We start from the raw sequence: 20,766 nt of genomic DNA, 5'->3' as shown, positions 1-20,766 counted from the left end.
CTTAAGAGTGAGAATGTGGTCTCAATTCACAGTAGCACAAGAGAAAATTTACATGTACAGAGAGTAAAACAACTTTGAAAACAACAGCTGCCACCATAATTTCACACAATTAAACTTTAATATGTGGGCACCTCTATCAATTAAACACGCCACACAATGTTGTTTTTGCAAAATATTTATTAAAAAACTAAAGTAAATATGGCAACAAAAACTTAAATAGCAAATGACATGACACTGGCCATAAAGCTTTTACTATATTATTCTAATCAGTCTCTGACAATATCAATAATCAAGTATGTCTCCAGGGGAAGCCACATGTAAACAACCTGAATGCACCTCTATATGGTCAACTGCTAGCTGTTTGAGAACTATTAGATATGCGCCTCTTACTTTACTAGCACCTGTTCCAGGGCCCTTGTAAAATGTTCCAGGCATACTCAACTTTAAACGAAGTGAATGGGAGCAGAAGATGCTCAACACTTTGCAGGATCAGGCCTGGTTCATTTTTAAAGACACAGCAAGTGATCCAACACAACTGTTTTTTTTTTCTTTTTCTTTTCTTTTTTTAAAATAAAGAAAAGGGAATCAGAGCAGCAAGGGAACCTACACCAAAGTACCTTTTGTTCCTCTCTGAGTCACAGTAACCTCTCATGGGTACCACACTTGAAGCTATTTGTTTATTCTCTTTTTAAAAGCCCAGCAGGGGGAGTAAGTCAAGAGGTGTCTGTTTTCTCCTTGGATAACTCCTCTTAAGGGGAGCTTTGGGTGCACTTCAAAGAGAAAAATAGACCCTCAAGTCTATTAAAGACATATGTCTAATGGAAGCTCTGTTGTTTTTAAAAAGCGGTAAAAAATCTTCAAAAAGCATTCAAGAATTCTAAAAAAAACACCCTTTTCCAGTTCAGATGATTGACAGGACACGCACTCATTTTGTCCAGTTAGCCATGACTTAAAACCCAAAGAGAAAGTTGTTACAAAATGTTGGCTAAATTAGGAATCCTAAGAGATATATATGAAGACATAGTTGAATATCATTTTAAAAAACCCTTAAGAATGTAAAGCACTATGCCCAGACAACCCTAGGTTTCACTAATGACACAGATATAATCACGGACAACACGTAGAAATAGTCACATTGATGCCAAGGTTTCCATTGTCTGCAAAAAGATGTGCTATAGCTGTATCGAAAACTAGACAGTCGCTGTTCATGATGGCAGCAGCCACCCCATCGTGAATGGAGCGGGGCGTTGCCTCCCAGGTCAGCCTGCGCCGGTTACCATTCAGCTCCAGTCGATAAGCAAAGTTTTCTGCTTGTTTGCGAGTGCCAATGAGCAACACAATAGCAAAAAACTGCTGGTGACCCTCATACTTCTCCTGTTTCTCCAACACCAGCATGAAATGGTGGCCAAAGCAAGACTGCATCATGACCCAGTCGACGGCACCTGGCAGGTTAATGTCCGTGGCGAGAAAGACTATGTCTTCTCCCTGAAGGGTGGTAATGCTTTTGTGGGCGTGCATGAGGTGGGACATCACAGCTTCCAAAGAGCCCTGCCATTTACAGGAGGCACCAGGACATGGACAGGAGTAGGGACGGTATTCACAGATATCTTCATGCTCCGGCTTTTCTGTATGGTGGAGTGTCAGGGAACAGCCTGTAGTGGCATACTGGAAGGAGACAAAACACAGACCATCAAGATATACACGCAGATTTAATGTTCTAAAGCTCCCAGCTGTGAACTGCAAAATGCAGCATCAGTAAGAGCCCTCATTTCATTCTAAATTTTACATTATATTTTTAAGTGCTCTGGATTCAGAGCTGAGATTTATTTTACCCCCAAATGGATTCCTGCTTCATATGCTTTTAAATGGGAATTGCAAGCCGTTAGATAAACACGAATATTTTATTAGAACACACACTTAGAAAGTGCAGCATTACTAGAATTTATGTCCCATTCAATGAAAGATTTTATTTTAATTTAAGTGTTTGCAGTCTCACTCTGCCACTGCATGAGAATCAAAGGGAGTGAAACTGACTATTTTCACCATACAAGTAAGGTGAAAGCCTAAATAAGTGAGATTTTTGTTTAAAGCTCTGTTTTAATAGTCTCTGAGTCACACAGGTAAAGACATGTATTTATTTGTTTTAAATCAGAAAGTGCACCTTTACATTCTTATAGCAAATTCAACATTCCTTAAACAAAGCACATACTTCTGCATCCTTACACAGCAACAGTCCCTTAATGGGAAAGCTTTTCCCCTTCATCCCAGCACCTGATTATCACCATCGTCACAGCTGTGAGACAAGCCAGAGCACTTTCTACACTGATAGCAATAAGCCCTCCACAATACGTACATCCACAATTCAAAAGAAAAAGGATTAAGCAAGAGTTTTCACTCTCCACCTGGCTAAAGAATAACAGTGTCTCAGACCGGAGCATAACAGGGGAGGCAAACTTCTTTTCTCAACCTCATCCCTTATCTTTTTCATGCACTGATTTATTTAGAGTCATTTTATTCCCAGTCTCTAGTTAGGGACAAGTCCAAAAACAACTACTAGCTGAGTCACTTTGCTGGAATACACAATGTTATATATTAAGTTTATATGCAACACAGTTAGGAAATGTCAAGTGACCATTCTCATAGCAACCAGTACTTGGCCCTTGTGTAAGGGCCTCATGAAAAGTGCATCTTGGAGTTTCCTGACTTTGTATCATCTAGTGTTTCCACTGATGTGCTGGTGTGGTGGTTTTTGTGTATGTATAACATGAGGGGGAAACGAGTCCAGGAGAGCTAGCTGTGTTTTAAAGAATCCTTATTGAGGTTACAGGGACAAACCATCCCGATGTGTAGAAAGAATAGTAAATATGGCAGGCGACCAGCTCGGCTTAATAGTGAAATCCTTGCTGATCTTAAATACAAAAAAGAAGCTTACAAGAAGTGGCAGATTAGACAAATGACCAGGGATGAGTATAAAATATTGCTCGGGCATGCAGGAGTGATATCAGGAAGGCCAAATCACACCTGGAGTTGCAGCTAGCAAGAGATGTTAAGAGTAACAAGAAGGGTTTCTTCAGGTATGTCAGCAACAAGAAGAAAGTCAAGGAAAGTGTGGGTCCCTTACTGAATGAGGGAGGCAACCTAGTGACAGAGGATGTGGAAAAAGCTAATGTATTCAATGCTTTTTTGCCTCTCTCTTCACGAACAAGGTCAGCTCCCAGACTACTGCACTGGACAGCACAGCATGGGGAGGAGGTGATCAGCCCTCTGTGGAGAAAGAAGTGTTTCGGGACTATTTAGAACAGCTGGACGTGCACAAGTCCATGGGGCCGGATGCGTTGCATCCAAGAGTGCTAAAGGAGGTGGCGGATGTGATTGCTGAGTCATTGGCCATTATCTTTGAAAACTCATGGCGATCGGGGGAAGTCCCGGACGACTGGAAAAAGGCTAACGTCGTGCCCATCTTTAAAAAAGGGAAGGAGGATGATCCTGGGAACTACAGGCCAGTCAGCCTCACCTCAGTCCCTGGAAAAATCATGGAGCAGGTCCTCAGGGAATCAATTCTGAAGCACTTGGAGGAGAGGAAAGTGATCAGGAACAGTCAGCATGGATTCACCAAGGGCAAGTTATGCCTGACCAATCTAATTGCCTTCTATGATGAGATAACAGGTTCTGTGGATGAAGGGAAAGCAATGGACGTGTTGTTCCTTGACTTGGGGAAAGCAGTGGACATGTTGTTCCTTGACTTTAGCAAAGCTTTTGACACTGTCTCCCACAGTATTCTTGCCAGTAAGTTAAAGAAGTATGGGCTGGATGAATGGACGATAAGATGGATAGAAAGCTGGCTAGATTGTTGGGCTCAACGGGTAGTGATCAATGGCTCCATGTCTAGTTGGCAGCCGGTATCAAGTGGAGTGCCCCAACGGTCAGTCCTGGGGCTGGTTTTGTTCAATATCTTCATAAATGATCTGGAGGATGCTGTGGATTGCACCATCAGCAAGTTTGCAGATGACACTAAACTGGGAGGAGAGGTAGATACGCTGGAGGTAGGGATAGGATACAGAGGGCCCTAGAAATATTGGAGGATTGGGCCAAAAGAAATCTGATGAGGTTCAACAAGGACAAGGCCAGAGTCCTGCACTTAGGACGGAAGAATCCCATGCACTGCTACAGACTAGGGACCGAATGACTCAGCAGTAGTTCTGCAGAAAAGGACCTGGGGTTACAGTGGACGAGAAGCTGGATATGAGTCAACAGTGTGTTGTTGTTGCCAGGAAGGCCAATGGCATTTTGGGATGTATAAGTAGGGGCATTGCCAGCAGATCGAGGGATGTGATCGTTCCCCTCTATTCGACATTGGTGAGGCCTCATCTGGAGTACTGTGTCCAGTTTTGGGCCCCACACTACAAGAAGGATGTGGAAAAATTGGAGAGAGTCCAGCGGAGGGCAACAAAAATGATTAGGGGACTAGAACACATGACTTATGAGGAGAGGCTGAGGGAACTGGGGATGTTTAGTCTACAGAAGAGAAGAATGAGGGGGAATTTGACAGCTGCTTTCAACTACCTGAAAGGGGATTCCAAGGAGGACGGATCTAGACTGTTCTCAGTGGTTGCAGATGACAGAACAAGGAGTAATGGTCTCAAGTTGCAGTGGGGGAGATTTAGGTTGGATATTGTGAAAAAGTTTTTCACGAGGAGGGTGGTGAAACACTGGAATGCGTTACCTAGGGAGATGGTGGAATCTCCTTCCTTAGAAATTTTTAAGGTCAGGCTTGACAAAGGCCTGGCTGGGATGATTTAATTGGGTGTTGGATCATATTAAAGAAGTTCTGTATTAAAATCACAAATTAATTTGATTCCCCATAGTTTAAATTCCAGGGTATTACTAATTAAGAGGTCTCTTGGCTTTTGGTACTGTTTTTCTCCCTCTATGTGTGAAACCTGCAAGCTGCTAATTGCATTAGTACATTCTAGACAAAGTCTAGACAGAGTCTGTTCTCAAAGCAATTCACACAGAGAGAGACTCAAAGCAATACTCTGTAACAACAGAAACAGCATCCAGAGACTCCCCGCCTTTTGTTGTATTAACAATTGTGATTAAAATAGAGATAGAGGATGTATGTGGATGGATGCTTGGTGTGGATAACAACTGAATGATCAGGGAGGTGCCAGCCTAAGAATCCAGTGTCCATCGGCTGAAGAAGGCGTCAAGTGGACCCCCTGGAGGGCAGACTGGAATCCACCCAACAGCCTCAAGAATGGGAGAACCAAAGAACAAGATAACATCTGGCAGCACGGAGCCGTCAGGAATGTGCCATCTGCTGATTGATTCAGCAACAGCATGATGAAGCAATTCCCATAGACTGGCATAGGAAGAAATTCCTATAAAAATGGACTCTAGAAAGGGAGAACTTTGGGGTCTGATTCTGCAAACCAACTTCCAGGAGCATCAGACAAGGCCCTGCTCCCTCCTCATGTCCAGGCCAGCTGGCCAGTGGCTTGGCATGAGCAACTCTAAGACTGGTAACTATGATAACTACCTTGCAGAACGTGTGTGTGTGTGTGTGTGTGTGTATGAATGTATGAATAAATATGAGATTGAATGGAATGTTATAGCTATAACTAACTGCTTACTATGATTCTTTCTGTATTCACAATAAATGTGAAAAGAAAAGGAGTACTTGTGGCACCTTAGAGACTAACCAATTTATTTGAGCATAAGCTTTCGTGAGCTACATCGGATGCATCCGATGAAGTGAGCTGTAGCTCACGAAAGCTCATGCTCAAATAAATTGGTTAGTCTCTAAGGTGCCACAAGTACTCCTTTTCTTTTTGCAAATACAGACTAACACGGCTGTTACTCTGAAACCTGACAATAAATGTGGTATTTTGCCTTTTTCCCTTTAATAAGATCCTGCTGGTTTTTAACTTATTGGTATAGCATGGGGATCAGTCCTGCTTTGAGCAGGGGGTTGGACTAGATGACCTCCTGAGGTCCCTTCCAACCCTGATATTCAATGATTCTATGAGTGGAGGGGGAAATGGTTACACTTCCTTCAGAAGGAAGAGAAAAATATACTTGGCTGTGCAGTCAGAACTCTAGAAATCATACATTCAAAGAGGAACTTCACATAAAGAACAGAAATAGCTGATCAGGGAAGATTCACAGTGGACAAGGTTAATGCTGACCACCAAAAGTTTGTTTTGTTTTTTAAATTGGGTTTGCACCCTTTGTTTATACTTTATACAAAGAAGGCCCCAAAGGATGTTTTTATTTAAGTTAGCAATATCAGGAATGTCAAGATCTGATGGAGGACCTTAGATGTTTATTAGAACATCTTACATGTGAACAGAGGACAGGTGAGTTGAATCTTTAAACACAATACCCTTTATCCAAAATGTTCCCCAATCCTTGGAGTTAAGAGGTGATAGCAAAATGAAGCAAAAATAATAATAAATAGTAATAATAATAAAAAAAGGCCCCTTTCCCAAAGAATGGGACAGAGGACTAAGCTACCAGCTTTAGGTATAAGAATGGCAAAAACTCAGTGATCTAGAAGCTGAATTAAATACCAAATACGAAAATACGAACAAGTCTGGAGAGAGTTTCTGGTGATATGAACAAGTAAAAAAAGGGTTGTTTCTTAATAATTATCTGACCAATTTTTAAAAAGGTTAAATGCAATTTTTCCAAATGTTTAAAAAAGAAACAGCTATTTCTGAGTCAGAACAAGCACAAGGAATTTCAGTTCCGAGGGTTAAATGCCTGAGAAACAAGGGCTTAGATTCAATATCAACTCAGTTATTATACATATCATGCTGCTAACATGTATAGTGGAAGAACATGAGAATACAGACTTCTGTTTCAGATGTCACTAAAGAGTTAATGCATTTACTGTATCCGCCCCTCCCCCCCACTAATTAATCCTCTGCTAAGAGATTTGTTTAGGTATGCCAGTGAGCAGACAAGCCATGAGTTCTGCACCACCACAGTGACAATAGAAAGAAGTGGTCCGAGTGTCAAAGGGGGGGGGCGCGCCACAATTGAGGCCAAATGCTGCAATTTGTCAGGATTGCAGCACTGCTGTTTGCACACGCATGTATGCAACAGAAGATTGTTCCAGACACACAATGATAGGTGCAGGCAGACGTGAAACAAGTCAGTCTTAAGCCTAAGCATTCTTCCCAGGAAAAGATTTTAGCCCTATTGCTGCTCATGGTGCAAATAAGTCTTTATGATAGTGACACACTTGTTTGGAAGTTAAAACAAAACAGAATGCAAGAGAGAACTAAAGTTCAAGTATATTGATGCTCGTGGCACAGAAAAGGCAATATTTTAGAGAAAGTCCAAGTGAAGGGACAGTTAGAAGAACCATCACTCTAAGTACTTTACATTTCTTTTAAAAAACATAGCCTATCACTTACCAAATTTTTTAAAAACCAACTTTCAACAGCCCCCAAACACTGCACTTTGTTGCTGGAAAGCTGCTCTCGTGGCATAACACTCTTACTTGTCATTTAAGGACAGTGCCCCAAAGGGTTAAATAGGAGTTTCCGGATGGATGTTCAGTATTTGAAAAGTGTGAGCTCTGGTGATGTGGATAAGCCTTGCCCAAAATTATATGGTATGTGAGAGTGCTGCTTTAGCTTTTGACTTCATCCCTGCCACGTGAAGCATTCAGTTAAATATAGATTTAGATCCCCAACCCACAATGATATTTTTCTAAGCCTGTTAAATAGAGTGTCACAGCCCTGAATCCCAACCGTCTCTTGTATGCTCCAATATCTTCCATTTGTTAGCAGGCTTCTTAGTTAGAAGTAGCTAGCCCTATAGCACCCTTCGCAAACCTCTGCTTCTCTAGCAAAGCTGCATTTTCTGCTATGCTAAACTAGGCTGAGGCCAAACAATTTTATGTAAAACGAAGCCAAGTAACTTCACTCAGAACGATCAACCTCAATTCAGCACAGTGCAAACAATGCAGAGGGGCTCCACTATAGAAGCGAGGTCTACATATTAAAAAACAAAACATGAGAACAATAAAATATCAGAAGGGTAAATACTGGGAAAATAAACATCCATCAGGAAAAGATAGAGAATGAAAGCAGAATTGGAACTATTGATAAAAATGTCAAAACATCATCACTTCTTTCACAGCCTTGTGTCCTGCAAGCCTTAAAAGAACCTGTTATGCCTCAAAATTAGAAAGTATAATCTGATGTTAGACTCTTGTTAGATCTTGGACAAATGGAATAAGTAATTCAAATCAGAATCATAAAGCATAAGGACAGAAGGGACCACCAAACCACCTATATCACAGGCCACCAACTCCATCCCGCATGCACACACTACCCCAACAACTGAAATTAGACCGAAGTATCACAGCCCACAGGATGCTGAAGTATTATGCACCACAGTGAGAAAATAGAAGGGACTGACATGCACTTTTGCCTGAGATGCCTACAATGACAGTAAAATGATTGAGATAATCCTGGCAAGTGCATCACACCCACATGCTGCAGAGGAAGGCAAAACCCCCCCCGCCCTCTAAAGTCACTGCCAATCTGCCCTGGTGGAAATTCCTGTCTAACCTCATCCACATATGCCTATCAGTTAGACATGTGAGCATGTGAGCAAGAACCAGCCAACCATGCACTTGAGAGCGAGAGAATACTTGTTTTACCTTTCTAGTTTTGGAAGATTTAAAATAAGGTTTGAAGTCATGGGACACAATCAGTGCTAGATTACCGGGAAGAGAGTAAATAATATGCATCACATAAATATGAAATGCCAAACAACTGGCATAATATTTACCTGACTGGGAAAGCTGCCATTCTACCACCCTATGTGATGTGTTTATTTCTGTCTGGACAATTAAAATTAAGGGTCGCATATCTGTCTATGTATGTTAACAGTCAGACTTAGTTTGCCTTGTTTATGTAAACTTCTGATAAAGTTGCGAGGTTAACCGTGAAGCACAGAAGGAAGTTCAATTTTTTTCTCAAGTCAAAAGTTAATTACACAATACTGTGAGTTTATCAGGTTTTCTTGTAATAAGTACACTTGTCTTTAGAGGGCTTAGAAGCATCTGATTATCTGGTGGTAGAGTTGGCTGGAAGGCAAGATGTGCAACTGGCGTATTTCTTGAAATGACATCTCTATATTTAATGTACCTGTGGTCTAACTTCATAAAGTGCTGAGCACCACCGTTCCCAGTGATGTCGGGAAATGTGGGTTTAAAACCCCTGAAAAAAAATCAAGCCACTTACTTCCCTGAGACTCCTGGAATATATGCAATAACGAAAAATACAGAAATCTGACTATTTCCTTCCTAATTTGCAAAATGTATTCTTATATCAAATTACTCACATCACTAAGAACCTATTTATTTGGCAATGGGGGGAAATCCTAAAACATTTTCAAATATATATATTTGTATTAAATGTAACTGAGCACATTCCATGTAGTTGCCCATTAGCAAGTTTGCTACAAATGTATAGGTTTCAGAGTAGCAGCTGTGTTAGTCTGTATCCGCAAAAAGAAAAGGAGTACTTGTGGCTCCTTAGAGACTAACAAATTTATTTGAGCATCAGCTTTCGTGAGCTACAGCTCACTTCATATCCGATAAATAAATAAATAAAATAAATAAATTTGTTAGTAATCTCCAAGGGACCACAAGTACTCTTTTTCTTTTTACAAATGTATAGAAGACATTCCCCCCAGTGGAGTCCTCAAAGCTAATACAAGGGGACTAAGTTTATGGCTGTGTAAATCTGAAGCAAATTCTATTAAACTAAAACACAAGCAGGCAGTAGCATGTGTTTTAACACTATCAGGAGTGCAGTTCTGCACAGGGTTCTGTCATTTCTGTGGCCACAGCAATGATCACTCAGGCATGAATGGTTCTGTTTGTGAAGTACGATCATGAAAGGTAATGCTAAAATATTGCAGAATATACAAATATTGGTTAACGTGTAAATATATGAAGTCTCTGCAGTTTTATAGCTCAAAGTAAACAGCAGCATTTAAAACTCTAATTATTTCACTGCAAATTTCTGAATAAGTAGTTCATCTATAAAAGCACATTGCACCACTCAGTTCGCTAGGCCACATTGCAGTAGTTCAGTTGCTTAGGAAGATGAAATTTGGCAATAATTAATTAGATTTTAATAGCCCTTCATACATCTGTGCGTTCACAAGGTTTATTTTCTCCAATCTACAGCATCCTTACAAAGACACCTGAGGCCACAAGAGAAGCTAAATCCATATAAAAAAGCCTCCCTGACTAAACAGCGCTTTTCTACAGCTAACCAGTTCCATATTTATTTAAAAGAGGAAAGGTAGTAAGATGATATTTCAGCATGTCTTTAACGAGGATTTTGAGTCAGAGGATGATGTGCATTTCTAGTTTTGAAAGCGTGCCTAGAGCATTCCGTAAGTATTTTAAAATTTCAGTGACTTAACACTTATCTCCTGTAAGACTCACCTCTTTCATAATGCCTATAAGAAGCACGTAGAAAATTATACAATGCTATATATATTTTCAAAAAGCCTTTGTAACCCATCCAAACGGGCACAGGGAAAAGTAAGAAACCTCATGACCCCATTCCTATAAACCTTTCTGTTTTCTCTATTGTACACTCTTGGGCACTGTAAAAACAATAAATAGATGCTTTCTAAGCATGGAAGACAAATGCCAGTGAAAAATACCCCGGTTAATGTCACTTTGTTGCTGTTTGGGAGGAGTATGTGCAGCAGCATAGAAATTACTCGTGGTAAAGAAAGACACCCCCTCTCCCCCATAAAAAGAGAGGTTGGGAGAGGAGTAGAAAGTAGAAGAGATTCTTAGTATTTCCACCCCTTTTCCATCCATGAGAGGCAGAAAGCTCCTTCTACTTCCCAACAGCTAGCAGGAAGTAGGATTTCCAATTTAGCAGATTCCTACCAGCTGGAGCCTGAGGCCAAGGTTGGAGCTCCAAAGATCAGAAACATCAGCCCGGGAAAACCCCAGCCGTCTCCCCATTCTCCAACAGTTAGGGAAGATAGAAGAGTAGTTAGTTGCCACTCCATCTTTCATATCCACCTCTGGCATGCTCTTCAGACCCTGTACTAACTGGTGCCTATATATGGCAATGACCCAATTCTATGTTTTCTATAGGCCTCCTGTGGGAGACTTGGATGCATAAAGAAATGCAAGATCAGGTCCCAGCCTGTTTCACACAGGCAACTGAACACTATCAGCATTAACAGCTTTCAGTCACTCAGGCTACATCTGAACTCGTAAGACAGAGATGAAAAGCTCCAAAGCCCATCACCAAGTAAGTCTCTGAGCTATCCAGTCCCCATGCCTTCCCCCCCCCCCCTCAATTATTACATCTTCCAATCTAAGCTACATCCCTCCCCCTTTCTCAGTCAGTGTTAATGGTATCAGAGTAGCTCTGCAGGGTCAGAACATACCAAGCAAGATAAGTTAATTGCAAAGGTAATATTGGAAAGAATTTTGGAAAAATGGTTTCCTCAACTGCAACAGAAGTAAAGGCTCCAAAATGCAAATTTAAGCTTTGTAATTAATGTTGTGCTCTCTACACCTCCACAAATGTTTCAAGCAACAATTGAACACTTTAAAGAATATGTGGACTCAATTCACCATAGCTGGCGTCCTTCCCAAATGTATACTGACACAGCACTTAAACTATTAGTTTGGAACTTCCTGTGAATTGAATTGCCTTGCATCTGCACTGAAGATCAACAGTGGATCTGCTGGGACTCACTGCCCAGAAATAGACCAAAGAGAAAGTCTGAGACAATTCTAGAGACGAGGGGAAGGATATAAGTGCCCAACAGACAGTAAGATTATTTCTACTTGTTTTCTTCCACTCCTTATTTTGTATTGTCTCTGTCTCACAATTAGTAGTAGTTTGCAGGAAAGTTTTTTTCCAATTAAACTATTAAGGTCCATGTACTTAATGACAGGTTTCAGAGTAGCAGCCGTGTTAGTCTGTATTCGCAAAAAGAAAAGGAGTACTTGTGGCACCGTACTCCTTTTCTTTTTGCATGTACTTAATGTTTCCCATGACCCTATCCAAAACAAGATAACTGAGCTGCAAAAGGGAGTGGGGTGGGAAAGGGTGTGTGTGTACATTTTCTTGCTTCTTTACGATGTTTAAAGAAGGCGCAAAAAAAATTCCGCTTAGTTTTATTTACATTAGTCAGTCAGGGTTTATCTGTGCCGAGAGCTTCTGGCCAACTGGAGAACTGACAGGTTAATAACAGATATACCAAAGAGGAGAAACTTGACTCAGAAAGAGATGAGGTGCTTTTTATTCAAACTGTTTAAATCTTTTTAGGTTTTATTGGTTACACCTTTTTATTTAAAGAACAGGAGAGAAAAGAACTTGGTTAAAGAATCAACAAGCCAATCTTTTGTTTTATCCTGTAAAGTGAACTGGTTTAATGTATTTGCTTTGCTAAAAATATCACTATAAAATGGAGAAAATAGCTTGATTAAAGGAAAGCCTGAACAGAGGGAGCTGTTTTCACCAAGGTTTGTAATTGCTTGTAAGTATTTCCTACCACTAGCAGTGAGGCTAGGAGACATGTAAGTAAGTGTTTTTGAACTTGGGGGGAAAAAAATCATCCTTTCAGGTAAGGTCTCAGAAAGCTTTCTGTGCCCATTTCTGAGTCATCCAAGATGCTCTCCAACAACAAAGACAAGTCTTGACATTTCCAGTATTTAACATCTACATTCACACACCCCTTTCAGGCCTCCTTTAATCATCATAAAGCAGCAATAAATAAATAAATAAATACAGTAAAGCATAAGTCCAACCTGGCAATGGCAGGTTTTCAGCCTAGATGGACCTCTAGTCAGTTTCAATACAAAATGAACTGTAATTTGTGATCAGAATAGTTGCTTTGGGGAGTGATGCATTGATTTTGTTAAGGGCAACTAGGAAATACTAGGGGGGTGAGGGAGTGAGAGAACCTGGATTTGTGCAGGAAATGGCCTAACTTCATTATCATGCACATTGTGTAAAGAGTTGTCACCTTGGATGGGCTATCACCAGCAGGAGAGTGAATTTGTGTGGGGGGGTGGAGGGTGAGAAAACCTGGATTTGTGCTGGAAATGGCCTAACCTGACGATTACTTTAGATAAGCTATTACCAGCAGGACAGTGGGGTGGGAGGAGGTATTGTTTCATATTTTCTGTGTATATATAAAGTCTGCTGCAGTTTCCACGGTATGTATCTGATGAAGTGAGCTGTAGCTCACGAAAGCTCATGCTCAAATAAATTGGTTAGTCTCTAAGGTGCCACAAGTACTCCTTTTCTTTTTTAGGAAATACTAACTGTCACTGAAGATTAAGACAGGACACTTTAAAAAATGAAAACTAGGCAAGCAAGCATATCTGAAAAGAATGCATGGAACGTTTCGGTCTTTTTAGGCCAAGAATGCATCACAGTGGGGCATCTGACTCGCTGAACTTCTTCCTATATTGGATTTAAAAAGAAAAGCTGTGTTTTAGTTCTACATTCCATGTTATTACAATCATGAGATTAATTCTCATTTGAAAATGGAATAGAGAGAAACAGACTCCTATGTTCCTAAAAACTCAATAAAACCCCTAAACTCATCCCACCTTGTCCTGTGATCTAGTTCACAAGCTAAATAGGTGTCCCAACCAAGGACTGTCACTGAACTTAAAATGTTGAAGTAAGTGGCACTGATGATTCATTCAGGAGGTGTCATTCTTTCCTCTGAGTCAGTAATGAATCTTGCAGATTGTTATAGGGCACTATATGGCTATGGACTGGCTTTCAGAGGTTATACAGAATTAATGACCATAAATATCCCATGGCACCCTTCGTCAGTGAATGCATCCGAGGAAGTGAGCTGTAGCTCATGAAAGCTTATGCTCAAATAAATTTGTTAGTCTCTAAGGTGCCACAAGTACTCCTTTTCTTTTTGCGAATAGAGACTAACACGGCTGCTACTCTGAAACCTGATCTTAACAAGTGTTCTGTTCAACCTGGGTCATTATGTTCTGCCTCCTTCTGTTATCAAGCATTCTCTCTCACGTCTTGTCATGAAGTTACATTCAACAGCAAAGAGAAGCAACACCATTCGGTGTCACAACCACTATTGGCTTCAGCCATTATTGTTGTGAGGCTTAGCTGTCTTGTCAGGTGCTTTCAGACATTATGAAAGTAAAAAGGGTTAAAGGATATCTAGCTAAAGTTTTAAGAATAATTGAATTACATTTGCAGCTCCAAAACCTATATTGGGAAAGATATGTACTTCAGAACAGTTCACTAAGTTTTTAAAAGAAAACAGTTTAAAAATGCAGTAAGATTTAAATATTTAATCTGCCTACCTGAAAAACTGTGAAGTTCCGAATTAAATCTAAAAATGTCAACTATAATTAGTGACAGGACAGCTTGTTCATCCCTCTCTCTCTCTCTGAAGGACTACAGAAAATTGGCTGAAGAGATGTAACAGATGCCCCATTCCCATGGCTAAATAGTTCTTTTAAAAACAGAATGAAGCTACCTCGCAAAACACTTCTAACTTCATAAAGGCAGGATGACTGTGCCAAATAGTAAGAACAAAAGAGACATTCTGCATCCAATTTACTGCAAACTAGAACGAAAGTAGTCAATTTAAAAAAAAAAAAATTAGTGAAATTCATTTAATGCTAGTGATGTATGATGCTCCACACTGCTGAAGCATGTAGCTGGCCTATGGAGTGTCAGGTAAATGCCCTCTTCTTAGTACAGCGTGTGTTCTGTTTGCAAAGCTTTAAAACTAGGAACTGGAGACTTAGCAGAGCCGTACATACACTGTACTACAAAGGGAATTTACCAGATTCTTCACAGGTACAGCAGTGGAGTTCCACTGTGAGAATTACTTCACCTCCTTAATGTACACTGGGGCATTGCATGGAGCAGCAGCCGGAGACTCACAACTTCAGGCCTTGAAAGAAGGAAAAGCTCACAGTAAATATTATTTAAATTGAAAACCAACAGAGCATCTACCCCTACAAACTGCCAAACAAACCTGCCATTGTTTGTTTTTGATTAATCTGAGAAAAATCCTGGAAATCCTCCCGTAACTGCAAACTATCATATCTCTTGGTCTTGCTAGCAATGGGAATTTAATATAAACTCACTTATATTATAGTTCAATTAAGTGCTGATTATCAGAACTCTTGTGCATCAATCTCCCTGCGGTAATTTAAAATCATTCTTGAAGGAAATCCAGCAATAGTAATGTTTATTACAACTTTAGATTTCCAAACAATGCAGTTGGCTGAGAGTCACACAACCAAATACTCATGCATTCTTGCTTCACTCACCGATTCAGAGGGTCTGGTCTTTGCCCTCTAGCCTATGACCAGTCCCCTGGGAGTGACTCTTAAGCATATCAAATCCCCCGGGGTCACACAGTTCCACAGAGACAGGCCCATGGCCTCCAAGACTGAGTATTTGTCTCTCTCTGTCGCTCCCTGTAAGGAATCTAGCCAAGCCAGACTCCTGCAGGAGGCTTGTACCCTTTGGGCGCAATGGTCTCAGTGAGCATTTGCTGTGATATGGGAAGCCTTTTCTAAACAAGGTAACAATTTATTAGTCACTTGGCACACAGAACCAGAACGTCCTTGGGTTAGCAAAGAGAGAAAAGTTCTGTCAATTCTGGTCAAACCAGTGCCATGAGCAAGCCAAGCTCTAATCTAATGGATTCCATCTCAGGCTCTCTCTCTCTCTTTGTCCATCCATATGACAGCAGCCATCCTCTTCCAGAAGCAAACTCTTTAACTCAGTGGTGGGCAAACTACGGCCTGGGGGCCTCATCCGGCCCTTCAGATGTTTTAATCTGGCCCTTGAGCTCCTGCTGGGGAGGGGGGGGGGGGCTTGCTCTGCACAGCTCCCTGAAGCAGTGGCATGTCCCGCCTCTGGCTCCTACAGTTCCACTCGCTGCCCTGCCACAAATGCCTCCCTCGCAGCTCCCATTGGCTAGCAAAAGGAGCCAGAGCGGGGACATGCTGCTGCTTCTGGGAACTGTTTGAGGTAAGCATAGCCGAGAGCCTGCACCCTTGACCCCCTCCCACACCCCAACCCCCTGCTCCAGCCCGGAGTCCCCTCCCACACTCTGAACTCCTAATTTCTGGGCCCACCCCAGAACCTGTATCCCCAGCCGGAACCCTCACTCCCTCCCACACCCCAGTCCCCAATTTTGTGTGCATTCATGGCCCACCATACAATTTCGATACCCAGATGCGGCCCTCGGGCCAAAAAGTTTGCCCACCCCTGCCTTAACTCCTTTCTGTCCCAGATCAGTTCTTTGTTCTCAAGCTGGGGTCTCTTCTCAACTTCCCTGCTGAGAGGTGGGGAGAAAATCACCTTCCTCCTGGCCATTGTTTCCTAGGTGTCAATGTTCTGGCCCCTGAGGCTTTCCATTGTCTCTTTTGGACTCTGCATTAATAGGGGTTGCTTTCAGCAGGTTCCAGCCAGTTCCTCAACAACCCTATTCATTGCAGCCCAGACAGCAAGACAACACCCACACCTCATGTCCTGTGTGCTGCTCCCAAGAGCAGGCTTAACTCTTTTTCCTCCTCTGGGTAGCAATGCAAAGTACACAGGTGTTTCATAAAAATATTACAGAAAATCCTAACTTCCTCACAGCTTCTCTAGACGGTTAATAGCTTTTTGGAATTGATTGGCAAGACACTGGCCAAAAGAAGAGTCTGACCTGTCCTTAAAGACTTCTCAGCACCAGGCAACAAGGCTGGCCTGAAAGAGACTTCTCAGCACAAGGCAACTTTTATGCTGCAACAGCTAATATTCTGCCAATATCCCCACAATGTTCCCAGCCAGGTTTTAAGAACACCCTAACAGATCATGATCATACAATCCACCTCAGGTTTTACACTGAGACCAGTGCATAGGTGGAACAGGAGTTACTGACTTTCCACCCAGCACTGACTTAACTCCTCTAATGAAAGAAAACAACATCAGTAACACTTATTTATGTAAAAGCAGCAAAGAGTCCTGCGGCACCTTATAGACTAACAGACGTATTGGAGCATAAGCTTTCGTGGGTGAATATCTACATGTCTACATGCATCCGACGAAGTGGGTATGCCACAGGACTCTTTGCCGCTTTTACAGATCCAGACTAACACGGCTACCCCTCTGATACTTATTTATGTATCTTGCTATCAAGTCTCAGGGCCTTGCCTAAAAGAGCTCTCACTTTTTTCGGGGGTGGGTGGGATACTTTTGATTGGACACATTATGCATTAGAACTTGAGCCCAATGAGTAAGAATTCCAGGTAAGAATAAAATGTTTTAAAAAACAGGTGATGAGACACTAAGAACTGAAGTAAATATCACTCCTGGAGCGCTGCTGTTGGCTGCATGTGACCCTGCAAACTAAACTACAGAACCTTAAATATTGGCAGGACATGAGGAAAAAAAATACTTAAAAAGGAATATGTAAAACAAACTGGAGTTTTAAGGACAAGCCTCACTTTGGAAAATCAGAGTGAACAAAAAATACTCTTAGCTGTAGAACACAGGACATATAGGGGGGTGGAAAATGAGCAGCCATTAATGGCCTGCTGTCACTTTTTTCAACCAGAAGGAAAATTCACTATAAGCATCAACTCCAGTCAAGGCTCTACATAAACGCAATGGAGTAAAACAGTCTATTCCTTTTGTAACATTTCCTATTGCCCCAGTTCTTCAAGTAGATGTGATAATATGAACTCTTGAGCTTGTGTGCAGGCTAACTGCAGGATCTGGGGTTGTTTGTAAAAATCAAAGTTCTGCTAGATGTAGCAAGAATCTGTATAATACACCTTGTATGCTTATTTCCATAAGGAAATATTTTAAGATATATTTCACACAATCTACTTTCAATGAACAGACACACCAAAGAAAACCAAAGCTCTTAAATTCAAATGAAACTTTTCTAAATATTCTTTGGGGCTTATTTTGGAGTGATCAACACTTTATTTAAAAGGACACTGACAATTTGAAATCTAATCAATTACAGAAGTGAATGAACAGTAGTCTCAGGTACTACATCTGTCTCTGATTCCCTTGGTCTATCAATCACATTACCTATTTTTTAAAATATATTTTTCTGTCCCTTGGTACTGTAAGAGAGACCCACCCATACTACAGAGAACTATGCCAGGGGAAAGATGTGAAACTGATTAAATACGAAAGTGCTGTCTATAGGCATAAAGTAAGCAAACTGAAAATGAGAGGACAGGTTTTTTCTCTCTGATCTCTTGGAATTATAATAGTGTTCTAAACAAATAGGTAAAATGTATTCAGTGATCATGACTTTTAAAATATATTGTGTCCCTCTTAGTCACAAAATTAAATCACAGGCCTACTTATATAAACCTTAACCCCCTACTTCTTTCCAGTGATTTAATTAGAGATGGCCATTTGTCCTACAAAAGAAACAGTATATTGCATGAAGAATAATACAGTAGAGTGGTCTAAACCCTCTGCAACAGTGAAAGAGGTCTCTGCAAGAGTCTAAGTGTGTGAGATATTACTTTTAAAAATTAGATGCTTATGTAATTTTTAATCGTTGATTGTTTTAAAAGCCTTAATGGTGTAGTTACGCATTATGCCACTGTGTAGCAGCATGGCTATCAAACAGGATTAAGGCAAGACAGCAGCTCTAAATTGTAAACAGGTATGCAGAAGAGCCACGCTGTCGGTATCTTTAAGACAAAGAACAATAGGATATATATTCTATGTATTCTTATTGCTCATGGGGGTCCCCCCCCAAAGTTCTCCTGGGTAAAGGAACTGTGCTCCTAGCAAGAGGCCATATGTCTATTGACCGGGCTAGGAGTGGAAGACCCTCTGTGTTTCTGCTGGAAGGGGGTGAGACAGGCTGCTACTGGGGTTCCTCAGGCTCGTACTGATGTGGGGAGCTTCTTCTGCTTCTGCTGGGAAAGGGGGCAGAGATTTGTTTAAAAGCCATATAAATAACTAGGACAGGAGCCTCCCTCTGGTATGGCGGAGAGGTGCAGAATGTTTCTGTTGACTGGAATCTGGAAAGGAGAGGCGAAACTTTCACGATCTCGCCTCTCTGCAAAATTCTGCGACATCTCGGGAGTTGAGAGGGCAGGTCCCCTTCTTAGTGACCCAGGGGGCAAGGGCTCCCTACTGGCAGCTCTTGGAGGAGCCTTTGCTTTGTGGCTCTGCAGAAGTGACAGCAGCATTCCGGTCCAGAGGCGATCAGAGGCACAAGGAGTTTAGCTCCATCCAGGCACCCCCGGGACCGTGTCGGCCGGAGCAGGCAAAGGGCTTGGAGGATGCTCTTACCTTGCAGGGGAAGAGGACAGCCGAGGCCACTTTCTCCATGGCCAGGTTCCTGATGCTTGGGGTCAGGGATCCCCTGCACGTGGGGCAGCAGCTCAGTTTCTGCCGGCATTGATTGCACACCAGATGCCCGGCCTGGCACTGCAGGATCGGGGGCAGCACATAGTCGAAGCAGACGGGGCACTCGAACAGCGAGGTCAGCTCGTGGTGCTGAGGCGAGACCGGCCCGCCGCCGCCGCCGCCTCCTCCGGGGCCTGAGATCACAGCGGCCGCGGCGGGTAGCGCGGAGGAGCCGGGGCCGGCAGCCGAGATGGTGGCGGCGGCAGTGGGGGCAGCAGCGGGGGACGGGGCGTGCTGCTGCTTGCCGCAGGGTTTGTTAGCACTGGGTCCGGCGGAGGACGGGCGGCTCATCGCGGTCCGAACCAACCATCGAACTGCGGGCACCTGGGTGGCCACTCACCGAAACCCGGCGGGACCCGCGCGACGGACCGGCTCCGGGGCCGCTGTCGGGAGTGGGCCGCCGCCAGCAGCCGCTGGGCCGCCGCGGACGTTCCAAAGTGTAGCAGCGTTCCAGAGGGCTGTCCCAGCGTTCCGAGAGCGGCCCCGCCAACCGCCGCGCTTCCCGGGCCGAGCGCGCCACGCGCGGGTCCTCAGCCCAGCGTCTGCACCATTGGTCTGACGCAAGCGAGAGAGGCAGGAAGAGGGTGTAGCGCCGAAGCCTGCTCCCCGGCGGGTTCTGCTCCCAGTGCCTGGCTCTTATTGAGCATGCCCCAGCCGCCCAGGCTGCTGTCCCTCCTCGTCCTAGTCCGCTCTGGGATCCGCCCGGCGAGACGGCGAAGGGAGAGGAGACGCGGGGGTGGGCGAGGAAATGGGGTAGGAGTTGCACGAGCAGAAGAGGAAGGCGTTTGCTGACACTCCACTGGGGGAGGCAGGCCCACACTGGCATGTCTGACGTGTAGGAGCCCCCTTCCACCGCCCGGGGGTGGTGGGGTGAGGGCCGCCTCTGCCTGTCTCCATGGGACTGCGTGGCTGCTAACATGGCTGGCGCAATCCAGTGGGGGAAACGGCACAGAAAGCGCCAGCAGGCACCGAGCTTGCACCAAGGGAGCTGCGATCTACTATGCATCCATCACCATAGCACTTTGCAGCAATAAAGGGTGGTGGAGGGGCTGCCACGCGGTGAGGTTCATGGGTAGGGTGACTAATTGCGATTCACGGTAGCAGGCCGAGCTAGTGTTTTTGCAGCGCACAGGTATGGTAGTTATTCTAAAAAATGGCCTGTGGCTGCAGGAGGGTACGCCAAGGCTCCTGCTGCCCAAGAGCTTCTTTGCAACGAGTCTCCGCCTCTTCGGAATCTCGTGCATCCTGTGGGATGCATTTAGTCCAAGAGCAGATTTTTTTAATGATGTCATGCACCCAT

General features: G+C 43.1%; 1 protein-coding gene across 1 annotated transcript; it reads right to left on the bottom strand.

Annotated features, from left to right (window-relative positions):
• Positions 1-204: 204 nt before the first annotated feature.
• Positions 205-20,207, bottom strand: SIAH2 (siah E3 ubiquitin protein ligase 2). Its single transcript, XM_077826933.1, has 2 exons — positions 19,350-20,207; positions 205-1,665 (listed from the first exon to the last, which is right to left on the bottom strand). The coding sequence occupies exons 1-2, from the start codon at positions 19,755-19,757 to the stop codon at positions 1,108-1,110; spliced, it is 966 nt and encodes a 321-aa protein (XP_077683059.1). The 5' UTR covers positions 19,758-20,207; the 3' UTR covers positions 205-1,107.
• Positions 20,208-20,766: the final 559 nt, after the last annotated feature.

This window comes from Eretmochelys imbricata, chromosome 9 (genome assembly GCF_965152235.1).
Source record: "Eretmochelys imbricata isolate rEreImb1 chromosome 9, rEreImb1.hap1, whole genome shotgun sequence".
NCBI lineage: Eukaryota > Metazoa > Chordata > Testudines > Cheloniidae > Eretmochelys > Eretmochelys imbricata.
This window is presented reverse-complemented; position numbering and strand designations above follow the sequence as displayed.